General features: G+C 51.7%; 1 protein-coding gene across 2 annotated transcripts in view; it reads right to left on the reverse strand.

Moving 5' to 3' along the window:
* Positions 1 to 414: 414 nt before the first annotated feature.
* Positions 415 to 14,742, reverse strand: part of LOC127571758 (G-protein coupled receptor 22-like) — a 33,752-nt gene continuing 19,424 nt past the window's right edge. For both annotated transcript variants that reach the window (XM_052018444.1, XM_052018443.1), the window contains one exon: positions 415 to 1,983. In XM_052018444.1, coding sequence (XP_051874404.1) covers positions 649 to 1,935 — 1,287 coding nt within the window. In that variant the 5' untranslated portion in view covers positions 1,936 to 1,983 and the 3' untranslated portion in view covers positions 415 to 648. The remainder of the gene's footprint in view (positions 1,984 to 14,742) is intronic.

Below are 14,742 nucleotides of genomic sequence, written 5' to 3' on the forward strand. Positions count from 1 at the left end.
TGGGAGGAGTGAGGGTGGGGGGGGGTGAGGGTCAAACTGTGATAAAGGGATAAAGTGCAGCTTGAACTGATGTTTAAAGGGGGCAGTGTTGGTGCGAGAGTGGAGACCTCCCAACACCGCGTCACAGCGCTCTAATGGGGGAAGTGACCCGTGGGGAATGTGGGTCACATCTGGTGCGATACGGGGGGGGGGGGGGTGGAGAGACAGAAGGAGGGGCCACAGAGGGAGACAGCTGGGGGGGGGGGGAAGGGGGGGTGGGTTGGAGACACTCAGTGAGGAGACGAGTGGTGGGGGTGAGAACCACAGTGGAGGGACGGCCGGGGGGAGAGATAGACATAGTGGAGGGACAGCCGGGGGGGGAGGGGGGTGGGGAGAGAACCACAGTGGGGAGATGGCTTGGGGGGGGGGGTGGGGAAGGGGGTGATCTGGTGAGGGGGTGGGGGGTGGTGAATGGACCCCTCTGGTGCTGGTTGTGGTTTTGACCCGCGAGCTGCCACGGTCCACTGGGGCGCGGGGGGGGGGGGGGGTGGCTGAGGCCCTTGGGGGGGCCCTGGTGCTGTTGGGTCTGGGGGGAGGGGAAGCCCTTTGGGGGGGGGGGGGGGTGGAGGGAGGGTGTCCAACGTGAGACTGTGCTGCCACTTCAGGGGCTCAGGCCTTGGCCTGGGCCAGAGACTGGGTGGGCTCCCCGGACCCCCGCACCTTCCCGGGCTCCACCCAGGAGTTGTGGATGATGGTGGCACTGGGCACAGGGTCCACCTGCAGCACCGACACCACCCGCTTCTTCACCTTGCTCTTGAGGACCTTGCGGAACTTGTGGCGGGCAAAGGCGTAGAGCAGGGGGTGGAGGACGGTGGTGGCGTAGGCGAGTGCCAGGGTGCAGAGGCGCAGGCGCACCAGCCGGTCGCTGGGACCCAGGCACAACACCAGCAAGTTGACGATGGAGATGGGGGCCCAACACACCAGGAAGGTGGAGACGATGACCAGCGACATGCGGAAGACCCGGCGCTGGCGCTGCCTCCGGTCCCTGTGCCGTTTCACCGCCCGCCGCAGGGCGATGATGACAGAGACCGAGGCGTGCACCCCCAGGGCCGGGGGTGGGCCCCCCACAGAGGGTGCCAGCCTCCTGCCCTCGTACTGACTGCCCAGCGAGTTCCCTGGCCCCTTCCTCCTCCGCCGCTGCTGCCTCTTGCTCTTGCGCTTCTGTCCGCGGGCGAAGTGCGAGCCGATGCGGATGTTGAGGGCCTTCAGGATGCGGGAATAGGCTCCCAACATGCCCGCCACGGCCGCAAAGAAGCAGGGGATCTGGATGAAGAGGTGGCAGTACATGGCGGTTTCGCGGTGGTAGTCCTCGGCACTGACGCACAGCAGGGTCCGGTTGTGCCAGGCAGGTCCGTACAGCGGCACGCTGAAGAACTCCACCTCCATGAAGGGCACGAAGAAGACCAGCAGGGAGAGCATCCAGACGGCAGCCAGGAGCAGAACCGCGCGGCCTGGCGTCAGCACCCTGTTGGCCGGCCGCACCGAGATGTCGTACCTGTCCAGGCTGATCACCAGCACGTTGATGGCCGTGGCCACGCTGGTGAAGGTGACGCACGCTTCATGGAAGCAGCAGATGAGGGCCATGTCGCTGTCCAGCGGGGTCAGCACAATGGTGATGGTGAAGGGGACGCAGACCAGGCAGATGATGATGTCCAGCACATGCAGGTTCATGGTCACCATGTTACTGACAGAGTCCACCAGGCTGGTCTGCATGCAGTACAGCACCAGCACCGTCAGGTTGCTGCCAAAGCCCAGCACAATCTCCAGCATCAGGAAGCTGGTCAACGACACCTGGAAGCTGACTGGGTAGGAGACGTACCATCCTTGGTTCAAGGCCGACTCGTCCGTGGTCTCCAACACAGGCTGGTAATTATCCAACTCCATGGCTGTGTCCATCCTGGGGTATCCGCATAGTCCCGGAGACGGCAACTGCTCTTACGACACCTAGAATAGACAGAACAACACCTTTACTCTCTGCTTGATCTGTGAATGCTTGTAATTCCCTCTGGGGAGGGGGACGGCCCAGTATGGAACTTTGGAACTCAGAGACTCGGCCTGTCCTCAGAGGGCACAATGTACCTACCTGCGTCCGTGTCTGTGGACACACAGCAATCCTCCTGGGCAGCAGAGTAAGGTGGTGTGTGGTAACAACATAACCCTGAGTGGAACTTATTGAGAGACAGGAGCATAAAGATCCATGGTGTGTGCTGCTACAAGGAAGGCAGCCGTGGGGACAGTGCTCTGAATGGAAGATTTGTCTCTGGTTACTGCCCCATCTCCACACCCTCCACCGCCCGATGTCTCAATGTGCTGCTGCTCCCAGCACAGTTTAGCTCAGCACAATTCCTTGCTGGGAGAAACCTGTTCCCCTTCCCACCCCAATCTCTCCAGTCACTGACTGCCTGCCCCTCTCCCTTCGCCCTTCCACACGAAGGGCTGCTCGCCCAACTCCAGCACCCTGGGGACAGGCCTTGGCACAGTTGGTGAGTGCACTGACCCTGCACATCCTTCAGCACAGAGCATCACTGCCCACTTGTGTATCATCATCTCTGCATTAAACTACAGCTGCCACCTCTCTGCCCAGTTAAGTGTGCGTGTTCCAATGATACCTTCCAGTGACGACTCAGTGGGGAGAGTGGTCCCCTTCTCCGTGTTTACACTTCATAATCATTCTGGAGTCCATGTAAACAACATCTACTGCACTGCCCTTGTCAATACACTTCAAAAATTCCAGTCAGATTGGTCAAACAGGACCTTGCCCCCAGAAAACCAACTGACTATCTTTGATCATTCCCCTTGAAGAGGGGAGCAGAGATGTCCACCGGCACACCTGGTGACCTCACAGGCCAACACGTCCCTCACCATTAAACCAGTGGTCACCTGTGGTTCACTGAGGAGTGGTCGGCTGTGCTGGGAGCAGCTCTCGGCATCTACAACCAGTCACCTCCAGCCTGGTGAAGGACAGACTCAACATAACCCAGCCCGTAACACACAAGAGCAACCTGATCCCACCAACGGGGCAGATCAGAGCTGTACCATGCAACCACACCCAGTCATCAATGGTGGTGGACGATGAACGGCTAATGGGAGGGGGGGCCCCCAGAGCGTGAGGGCCGGAGACCAGGCTGAGCCACCCATACCCATGCTTAATCATCCACCACACCCCCCAAGATCCAACCATTACAGGAGCCGGTCTCCAGCCAATCCAATTCCCTCTAAGTGATGTCAAGGAGCAGCTGGGGGCACTGGGTATACAAAGGCCCCAGGACGGGACAACATCCCAGCTGTAGTGCTGGAGACCTGTGCTCCGGACCCAGCTGTGCCTCTGGACAAGTTGTTCCAGTGCAGTTACAACACTGGCATCCACCCAACAGTGTGGAAAATTACCCAGGACAAACCCAGTCTGGCCAATATCCACCATCAGTTTGCCCTGAGCCATCAGTACAGTGATGGAAGGGGTCATTGATAGTGCTGTCAAGTGGCACTGACCCACCAATGACCTGTCACTGATGCCGAGCACAGTCTGGGTTTCACCAGGACCACTCGGTCCACACCCATCACAGCCTGGGTCCAAGCATGGACTCCGGAGGGGAGGGCAGGGCAGGAGAGGGTGATTGCCTTCCACACCGAGGCAGTGTTTGCCCGAGTATGGCATCACGGAGCCCTGGGAAACCTGACATCAGTGGGCATTGGGGTAACACCCCAGTGGGTGGGGTCAGATCTCACACAGAGGAAGGTGGGTGTGGGTGTTGGAGGTCAGTGTCCCAGTCCCAGGACATCACTGGGGACTTCCTCAGGGCAGTGGCAAGTCCTTAATGAGAGAGTCTAACCACCTGCCCTTGACAGTCGATGCTAATTCTCATCACCACCATTGACACCCCGGGGTCACCAGTGACCAGAAATTCAACTGGACCAGCTATGTAAATGCTGTGACCATCTGTGTCCTGGGAGCGTGTTGGCATTCACAGGGGGTCCCGAGGAGTGTGTCGGCATTCACAGGGCGTCCCCGGGGAGTGTGTCGGCATTCACAGGGCGTCCCCGGGGAGTGTGTCGGCATTCACAGGGCGTCCCCGGGGAGTGTGTCGGCATTCATAGGGGGTCCCCGGAGAGTGTGTCAGTACTTACTGGGGGTCCCAGGAGCGAGCTGGGACTGAGTTGTTGACGGACTGAGAGTGTGAACATTCTGCGCCTGGCTGAAGGCTGAGAGTTAATGAGGACGAACGGTTGGTTCCTGCTGCTGGCTGACAGCCATGAGCTGCCATCACCCACAAGAGCCTCACAAAAATTATTACATCCTTGCATAAAATTTTAATTGGGTTCCTGGAAAGTAATGGTTCTTGAAGATTAGTGGCTGCTCAGTGGACACTTTGATCTTCTTGCTTTAATTCCCCCTGGGCTTGCAGTAAGGAGATCAGCATCTGCATGAGAGAGCTGCTCAATGCTAATGAGCATCCGTGAGCCAAGGACACACAGCGTGATCCTGGGGATGGCTGTATCAGCCTGGCACCATGGGCACAGGCGCTGCCTCTGCCAGGATCGACCGCCACTTCAATGGCAAGGGTTTAAACCAGAAACAGCGAATTCAACAGCTTCTGCTGGGGCAAGTAGTGACGGGAAATCTCCCGTAAACCCTCGCAGAATAAACACCCGCACAAGTGGTGCCCAACAAACATCCACAGAATAAACGCCGGCACAGTAAATACCCACATCAACACCCATGCAACAAATGCCTGCATAATAAACACCCCAAATAACCGCCGGGACAATAAACACCCAGGTATCAAATGAACAACACAACGCTGATGCTGGAGGAACTCAGCAGGCCAGGCAGCATCCGTGGAGAAAAGCAGGCGGTCAACGTTTCGGGTCAGGACCCTTCTTCAGGACTGAAGATAGGAAAAGGGGAAGCCCGATATATAGGAGGGGAAAGCAGAGCAGTGATAGGTGGACAAAAGAGGGGAGGTGGGGTGGGCACAGGGTGGTGATAGGTAGATGCAGTTAAGAGACAGTGATGGACAGGTGTGGGGGAGGAGGGGAGAGCAGACCCACCGGGGGATGGGTCAAAGGCGGGGGGGGGAGAAAAGTGGGTTGGAAAAAAGAGAAAGAGGCTGGGAAATGGAAGAAGCCTGGTGGGGGGGGAGGGTGTGTGGGGAACGTGGGGATTACTTAAAGTGGGAGAATTCGATGTTCGTGCCGTTAGGCTGCAAGGTTCCAAGACAGAAAATGAGGAGCTGTTCCTCCAGTTTGTGCTTGGAATTCTCCCGGCAGTGGAGGAGGCCGAGGACTGACGTATCCGTGATAGTGTGGGAGGGGGAGTTGAAGTGACCGGCAATGGGGAGACTCAGATTGCGGTTACAGACAGAGGGCAGGTGTTCTGTGAAACAGTCACCTAGTCTGCGTTTGGTCTCACCAATGTAGAGGAGGCCACACTTGGAGCACCAAATGCAGTAGATCAGAGGTTTTCAACCTGTGGTCCGCGGACCCCCAGGGGTTAGGGTTAGGGTTGCCAGGGTCCGCGAGCAAGCCAAGAAAAAAATGGAAAAGCGACTGTTACAAAGACGTAGCTTACCTGCTTGCTCCAGTTTTCCACTGTTCAGAAAATCGGCCATATCTATTCTATCTGTTATAGGCGACAATCTTACCCTTCTGGTAAGCTGTCACTTAATATTCGATTTGTGTAGTCAGAGTAGTCAGTAGTGTTCACTACTCACTACTATTCTGTTGTGCACTGTAGTGTTAGTGAGACTGAGTGACGTTGTTGGTGTGCCTTAATAATATTGCTTACTTACCGTGCATTTACGCCACAGTGATGTCACTGTTAAACGAAAAGTGCGCAAGCGTGTAAATTTTAGATTAGTTTTGATAATTTTGTTTATCAGTAATAGTAATTAAACTGTCCAGCGTGTATTGCTGAGTATGGAGAAATTTCTGAAGAGAAAAGCTGACCAGAAACCAGAAGATTCTGATGACGAAGGGATAAGGGTGACTGAAAGAGAAAACGACGCAAGTACGATCCAGAATACATTTCATATGGCTTCATCACAGTGGGGACAAATGCGGACCAACCTCTCTGTGTTGTGTGTTTGCAAACACTGTTCAACGATGTAATGAAACCAGCGAAATTGAAGCGCCATTTAACAACAGTGCATCCAGATATTGCCAGTAAGCTGAAGGAATATTTTGAGCGGCAAAAGGAGCTGTACCTCAAGCAAAAAGGCAAAATGACAGCCTGCACCACTGTAAATGAGAAGGCTCTTCGCGCATCGTATTTGGTAGCATTACGAATAGCACATTCCAGAAAGCCTCACACAACTGGAGAAGAGCTTATACTGCCTGCAGCAGTAGATATGTGCAAAGCTGTACTGGGAAAAGAATCCAGTCAAAAACTGAAAGCCATTCCACTGTCTGATCACACAGTAAGCAGGAGAACTGGCGATATGGTGGAAGATATACAGAGCCAGCTGATAGCACGTCTTCAGCAAGTCAGATTTGCGATTCAGCTCGATGAAAGTACTGATGTTGCCAGTGCTGCGCAGTTGTTGGTTTATGTTCGATATTGCTGGGAAGGAGAAGCTTTGGAAGACTTTTTGTTTTGCAAGGCGCTCCCAGGGTGTACAACCAGTGAAGAACTTTTCCGTGTACTTGACACTATTTTTGTACAATCGGCATTGGCGTGGACACAGTGTATTGGAGTATGCACAGATGATGCTGCCGCAATGACGGGACGGAAGTCGGGTCTAGTCGCACGAGTGAAAGAAGTAGCTCCACATGTAGCAGCGACCCACTGCATGATTCACCGTGAGGTTTTGGCTGCAAAGGATATGGATGAAAATCTTGCGGATGTGTTTTCCATGTGCATTAAAATCATTAACTTTATCAAAGCCAGGCCGCTCAAACATCGTTTGTTTGAAAACATATGCCGTGAAATGGAAGCAGAGCATAAGCATTTGTTGCTACATACAGAAGTCAGGTGGCTGTCACAAGGCCGCGTTGTGCAACGTGTATATGAATTGCGAGATGAACTGCTCATTTTTCTAAATGAGCATAATGGATCATTGGCACAGTTCTTGACAGATGAGATATGGGTTGCCAGATTAGCTTATCTTGCAGACATTTTCAACATTTTGAACAGCTTAAATCTATCACTGCAAGGACCTGGCTCAAACATTCTGAAAATGCATGACAGAATCAATGCCTTCCAGAAACAACTCTGTATCTGGAAGGGAAGATGTGAGCAAGGCGTCTATGATATGTTTCCGTTGCTGGCTGACTTTCTGACAGTGAATGAGACTAAGACAGAGGCCACTGCGAGCACCGTTTTGAACCATATTCAACAGCTGTCACTGGCCACTGTCTGTAAGGAGTTTGTACGTTCTCCCCGTGTCTGTGTGGGTTTCCTCCGGGTGCTCCGGTTTCCTCCCACATTCTAAAGACGTACAGGTTAGGAAGTTGTGGGCATGCTATGTTGGCGCTGGAAGTGTGGCGACACTTGCGGGCTGCCCCCCAAAATCACTATGCAAAAGATGCATTTCACCATGTGTTTCGATGTACATGTGACTAATAAAGATCTTATCTTATTTCCATGAGTATTTTGGCAACGATGACACGAGCATGTTTGATTGGATTCGAAATCCGTTTGAATGCATGCTTACTGATTTAACTGGATGTGAACAAGAAGAATTGGCTGAACTGTCATCTGACAGGACTTTGTGCTTGCAGTTCAACCGAATGTCACTGTTGTCGTTCTGGATAGCATGTTCCCAGGAGTATCCACTGCTGTCCGGCAAAGCCGTCAATGTTCTGTTACCATTTGCAACTACTTACTTGTGTGAAACAGCATTTTCTGCAGTCACTGCCATGAAAACCAAATACAGATCAAGACTGAGTACTGAGTATTGATGTTTGTCGCACATACCACCACGTTTGGACAAACTCTGCAGTGCAAAACAGGCACAACCTTCACATTGAACTGAACACTGAAAGACACCGCTGGTAATTATTGGTGATCGAAATAGTCACTATTTCAATAGGGTCTATGTGCAGTAATTTATGTGTTGTATGCATGAATTATCGATTGTTTGATTTTGTGGGCGTTGGGGGTCCTCCATCTAACAAGGGCATGTTCTGGGGGGCTGCAGCATGGAAAAGGTTGAAAACCACTGCAGTGGATGATATTAAGGGAGGTGCAGGTGAATCTCTGTCTCACCTGAAAGGACTGTTTGGGTCCCTGGATGGAGGTGGTGTAGGGGCAGGTGTTGCACCTATGGCGGGGGCAGTGGAAAGTTCCCAGGGTGGGAGCGGGATGGATGGGGGTGGGAGGGATGGAGGAGTGAACTTGGGAGTTGCAGAGAGAGTGGTCCCTGCGAAAGGCAGAGAGGGGTGGGGAGGGGAAGATATGCTTGGTGGTGGTGTCCCGATGGAGATGGCAGAAGTGGCAGAGAATGATGTGTTGGATACGTAGGCTGGTGGGATGAAACGTGAGGACAAGGGGGACCCAGGTAACAGACACCAGCACAACTTTGGCTGATCAAACACCCACACAACACACATCTGTGATACAAACACCCGTCAAGTAAACTCCACACATAAAACCCTTGCTCCTGCTGGAAGACGTACACGTGAAGCAAAATCTAAATGTCGACTGTTGTAGATTCACACAGCACAGAAACAGGCCCTTCGGTCCAAATGGTCCACGTTAACCTAAATGCCCTTCTAAGTTAGACCCACGCCCCGTTCCCATGCTCAGTCTGTGCTCCAATAACAAGATTCCTGACACCCGTCTCCTTCTCACTTACAGGACATCTGTAATCTGTGAACCACTTTACCTCTTCCACAGCTCTCTCCACAGCCTGGTCCGTTTCCTTCCCGATCCGACGTGGAAGCCCCTGTTGGACCTGCTGCCACCATATGGAACGGACAAACATTTTCCTCCCATTTTCCAGATCCCACAATACCAAATAATAATTGTTGGCAGAATCTCAGATGGCGATGAGGTGGTGTACAGGACTGAGATAGATCGGCTGGTTGAGTAGTGTTGCAACAACAACCTCACACTCAAAGTCAGTGAGACCAAGGAACTGATTGTGGACTTCAGGAAGGGGAGGTCAGGAGAACACACACCAGTCCTCATCGAGGGATCAGCAGTGGAAAGGGTGAGCAGCTTTAAGTTCCTGGGTGTCAACATCTCAGAGGATCTATCCTGGGCCCAATACATTGATCAATCATGAAGAAGGCATGCCAGCGGCTCTACTTTGTTAGGAGTTTGAGGAGATTTGGTACAGGAGCCTGAAGACCCATACTCAACAATTCAGGAACAGCTTCTTCCCCTCCACCATCAGACTTCTGAACCATCCATGAACACTACCTCATTCCTTTTGTTTTGCACTATTTATTTTGTAATCTAAAGTAATTTTCCATAGAAACATAGAAAACCTACAGAACAATACAGGCCCTTCGGCCCACAACGTTGTGCTGAACATGTCCCTACCTTACAAATTACTAGGCTTACACATACCCCTCTATTTTTCTAAGGTCCATGTACCTATCCAAAAGTATCTTAAAAGACCCTATTGTATCAGCCTCCACCACCGTTGCCAGCAGCCCATTCCACCCACTCACCACTCTCTGAGTAAAAAACTTACCCCTGACATCTCCCCTGTACCTACTCCCCAGCACTTTAAACCTGTGTCCTCTTGTGACAACCATTTCAGCCCTGGGGAAAAGGCCTCTGACTATCCACATGATCAATGCCTCTCATCATCTTATACACCTCTATCAGGTCACCCCTCATCCTCTGTCGCTCCAAGGAGAAAAGCCCGAGTTCCCTCAACCTGATTTCATAAGGCATGCTCCCCAATCCAAGCAACATCCTTGTAAATCTCCTCTGCACCCTTTCTATGGCTTCTACATCTTTCCTGTAGTGAGGTGACCAGAACTGAGCACAGTACTCCAAGTGGGGTCTGACCAGGGTCCTATACAGCTGCAACATTTATGTCTTTGCACTGTGCTGCTGTCACAAATCAACAAATTTCACATCATATAAGTCAGCAATAATAAATCTGATTCTGAAAGTCTTGGACCTTGGCCTTGGGACTCCATCTGTAACTGGCCTCCAGACTTACTGACCAGCACACCTCAGTTGGTTAGAATTGGTCAGAACATTTCATCCATCCTCACCCCAACACTGGTGCTCCCCAGGGTTATGTGCTCAGTTCCCTGCTCTACTCCCTGTATACCTATGACTGTGTGGCAAGGTACAGTGCCGACTCAGTCTTCAAGTTCACTGATGACACTGCTGTTATCAGTTGGCTCAACGACGGCTATGAGACAGAGTACAGGAGAGATGATGAGCTTTGTGTCACGGTGTGAGAACAACAACCTAGCTCTTAACGTCAGTGAGGTGAAAGAGCTGGTTGTTGACCTAAGAAGCGGTTGGGTGAACACAACCCTGTCCTCATCAATGGAGCTGCTGTAGAGACGGTCGACAGCTTCAGATGGAGTTCAATCCAGAGAAGTGTGAGGTGGTACACTTTGGAAGGACAAACTCCAAGGTGGAATACAAGGTAAATGGCAGGATTCTGGGCAGTGTAGAGGAGCAGAGGGATCTGGGGGTTCATATATACAGATCACTGAAAGTTGCCTCACAGGTGGATAGGGTAGTTAAGAAAGCTTATGGGATGTTAGCTTTCATAAGTCGTGGGATCGAGTTTAAGAGCCACAAAGTCATGATGCAGCTTTACAAAACTCTGGTTAGGCCACACTTAGAGTACTGAGTCCAGTTCTGGTCGCCTCATTATAGGAAGGATGTGGAGGCATTGGAAAGGGTGCAGAGGAGATTTACCAGGATGCTGCCTGGATTAGAGAGTATGCATTATGAGGAGAGACTAAAGGAGCTGGGGCTTTACTCATTGGAGAGGAGGAGGATGAGGGGAGACATGATAGAGGTATACAAAATAGTAAGAGGAATAGATAGAATGGACAGCCAGCGCCTCTTTCCCAGGGCACCAATGCTCAATACAAGAGGGCATGGCTTTAAGGTAATGGGTGGGAAGTTCAAAGGTGATGTCAGAGGGAGGTTTTTCACCCAGAAAGTGGTTGGTGCATGGAATGCGCTGCCTGGGGTGGTGGTGGAGGCTGATACATTGGACAAGTTCAAGAGGTTGTTAGATAAGCATATGGAGGAATTTAAGATAGAGGGATATGTGGGAGGAAGGGGTTAGATAGTCTTAGGAGTGGTTTGAAGGGCAGCACAACATGGTGGGCCGAAGGGCCTATATTGTGCTGTATTGTTCTATGGTTCTAAATTCCTCAGCATCTGTATTACCAATAACCTCTCCAGTCCCTCCACACTGATGCAGTGACTGAGAGAGCATGCATGTTCTTTCTTATGCGTCTGACAAGATTTGCTCGTCCATGAGGATTCTTTCAAACTTCTACAGATGCGCTATGTAAAGTACCCTGACAGGTTGCATCCCAGCCTGCATCAGCAACTGCTCTGCTCTGGGCTGACGGGACCTGCAGAGAGCGGTAAACACTGCCCCGTTCGTCACAGTCTCGTCCCTTCCCTCTATCCAGTCCGTTTTCACTGTGTGTTGCTTCAGGAGGGCTGGCAGTGTCGTCAGGGACACCTACCACCCTGGCCTTTCCCTTTCCTCTCTTCTACCTTCTGGGAGAAGATACAGGAGCTGGAAAGCCCGGGCGTCCAGAATCAGGAACAGCTTCTTCCCCACTGCTGTCAGACTCCTGAACCAGTCCCCTCCCTCACATCCCCTTCCCGGTGGGGCTGCCACATTCCTGGACTCCAGACTCTACCCCTCCTGTTATTATCACTGCACCATTTCTTTTAGCACCACTTCAGTTTGCATAGTTCTGTTGTTTTGTGCTTGTTGTTGTATCTGTTTATGACCACATGTGCACTGTTCACTCTGTGAGCTTCACACGAGCGAGGAGTTTCATTGCACCCTGGTGTATGTGACAATGAACTGATCGGAATCTGCCTCTTCCCCTGACACACTTACTCCATCAGACCCAGAATGCCTTTATTGTGTCCATCTCCCCTGCTGCAGGGCTGTGGCACTGTCTGCAGTCTCTGACCACAGCCCAAGGACACTGAAGGAGAGTTGTCTGTGGACCTGTGACTCTGCAGAGCTGTCAGCCAGAGACGTACATCCCAGTGGAGGCAGAGACGACTCAGAGCCCTGCACACTCGCTGAGTGCCTTTAAGGCACTCGGAGGGGATGGGACTGGATGCTAGAGCAATGAATACTAGATCAGCCATGAGCTCTAAAAGACAATGGATCCATTTTTAAATCCATGTATCCAGCTGTGGGTGTCACCAGCAAGGCCCAGCAATGATCTCTGTCACTGAGGGGCAGCTCCTTATGACCCCGAGGTCCAGATTCTCACACCAGGGGGAGGGGAGGCAGGGGGAAGGGGGGTTGGAAGACGATGATGGGAGGAGGGGATGGGGATGGTGGGGATGGGAGGGGCAGGACATTCAAGCTAGCTCCACCACCCTATGTTATCTTGGTTTATGAGGAGGTTGGTACACCCGTGGTAATGTGGTGTCACCCGTGCTCACCAATGAAGCACTTTTAAATTCGATTCCCCTCACAACAAACAAGAACACTAGAATATAGAACAGTACAGCACAGGAACAGGCCCTTTGGCCCAAGATATCGGTGCTGACCATGATGCCAAATTAAACTAATCCCATCTGCCTGCACATGAAGTGTTTTGAGAGGCTGGTCATGGTTAGAATTAACTCCTGCCTGAGCAAGGAACTGGACCTGCTGCAATTTGCCTACCGCCAAAACCAGACGTAATCTCATTGGTTCTCCACTCGGCTTTGGAGCACCTAGACAACAGCAAACATATCTGGCTGCTGTTTATCGATTACAGCTCAATGTTCAACACCATCATCCCCTCAGTACCAATCAACAAGCTTCAAACCCTGGGCCTCTGTACCTCCCTCTGCAACCGGATCCTCGACTTCCTTATCGGGAGACCACAGTCAGTGCAGATCGGTAGCAACATCTCCTCCTCACTGACAGTCAACAAAGGCGGACCTCAAGGATGCGTGCTTAGCCCACTGCTCTACTCTCTCTACACTCATGACTGTGCAGCCAGGCACAGCTCAAACACCATCTATAAATTGGCCGATGACACCACTGTTGTTGGCAGAATCTTCATCAGATGGCAATGAGGCGGCGTACAGGAGTGAGATAGATCAGCTGGTTGAATGGTGTTACAACAACAACGCACTCAATGTCAGCAAGACCGAGGAATTGATTGTGGACTTCAGGAAGGGGAAGTCGGGAGAACACACATCAGTCTTCATTGAGGGGTCAGCGGTGGAAAGGGTGAGCAGCTTCAAGTTCCTGGGCATCAACATCTAGGAAGACCTATCCTGGACCCAACACATTGATGCAATCATGAAGAAGGCATGCCAGTGGCTCTACTTCATTAGGAGTTTGAGGAGATTTGGTATGTCACCAAAGGCTCTTACAAATTTCTACAGATGTGTGGTGGAGAGCATTCTGACTGGTTGCATCACCACCTGGTATGGAGGCTCCAATGTGCAGGATCGCAAGAGGCTGCAGAGGGTTGTAGACTCAGCCAGCTCCATCACGGGTACAACCCTCCCCACCATCGAGGACATCTTCAAGAGGTGGTGCCTCAAGGCAGCAGCATCCATCACTCTCACCACCTGGGACATGCCCTCTTCTCATTACTACCATCGGGGAGGAGGTACAGGAGCCTGAAGACCCACACTCAATGGTTCAGGAACAGCTTCTTCCCCTCCGCCATCAGATTTCTGAACGGTCCATGAACACTCCCTCATTATTCCTCTTTTGTCCTCTATTTATTTTTGTAACGTAGTGATTTTTATGTCTTTATGTCTTGCACTGTACTGCTGCCACAAAACAACAAGTTTCACGACATATGTCAGTGATAACAAACCAGATTCTTTTGGTCCATACCCCTCCATTCCCCACCTGTTCCTGTGTCTGTCTAAATGCCTCTTAAACATTGCTGTTGTATCTGCTTCCACCACCTCCCTTGGCAGCCCGTTCCAGGCACCCACCACTCTCACCTTAAAATTATGCCCTCCAGTATCTGACATTTTCACCCTGGGCAAAAAGACGCTGACCCCATCTACATGTCTAAGCCTCTAATAATTTTATATACTTCTATCGTCTCCTCTCAGCCTCTGACACCCTGATGAACCTCTTCTGCACCCTCTCCAAAGTCCCCACATCCTTCCTGTAATGGGGAGACCAGAACTGCAAACAATGCTCCAAGTGTGGCCTGACCAAAGTTTTATACAGCTGCAACAGCTGTTTTTTCACTTCCTGGCTTCTATACTCAACACCCTGACCAATGAAGGCAAACATGCTGTACGCCTTCTTCACCACCCTGTCCACTTGTGTTGCCACCTTTCAGGGAGCGATGGACTTGCACCCCAGGATCCCCCTGTACATCAATGCTCCTCAGGGCCCTGCCATTCACTGTACACTTTCCCCATGCATTTGACCTCCCAAAGTAGCCCGGATTGACACTGACTCCAGGCACACCGAGTGACCTCACACTGGCCCAGATTAAACTCCATCTGCCATCTCTCTGCCCACATTTACAACTGCTCTACATCCTGCAGAATCCTGAGAACCTTCCTCATTACCCACAGCTCTGCTAATTTGGTGT

The sequence above is a fragment of the Pristis pectinata genome, chromosome 6, assembly GCF_009764475.1.
Source record: "Pristis pectinata isolate sPriPec2 chromosome 6, sPriPec2.1.pri, whole genome shotgun sequence".
NCBI classification, from domain to species: domain Eukaryota; kingdom Metazoa; phylum Chordata; class Chondrichthyes; order Rhinopristiformes; family Pristidae; genus Pristis; species Pristis pectinata.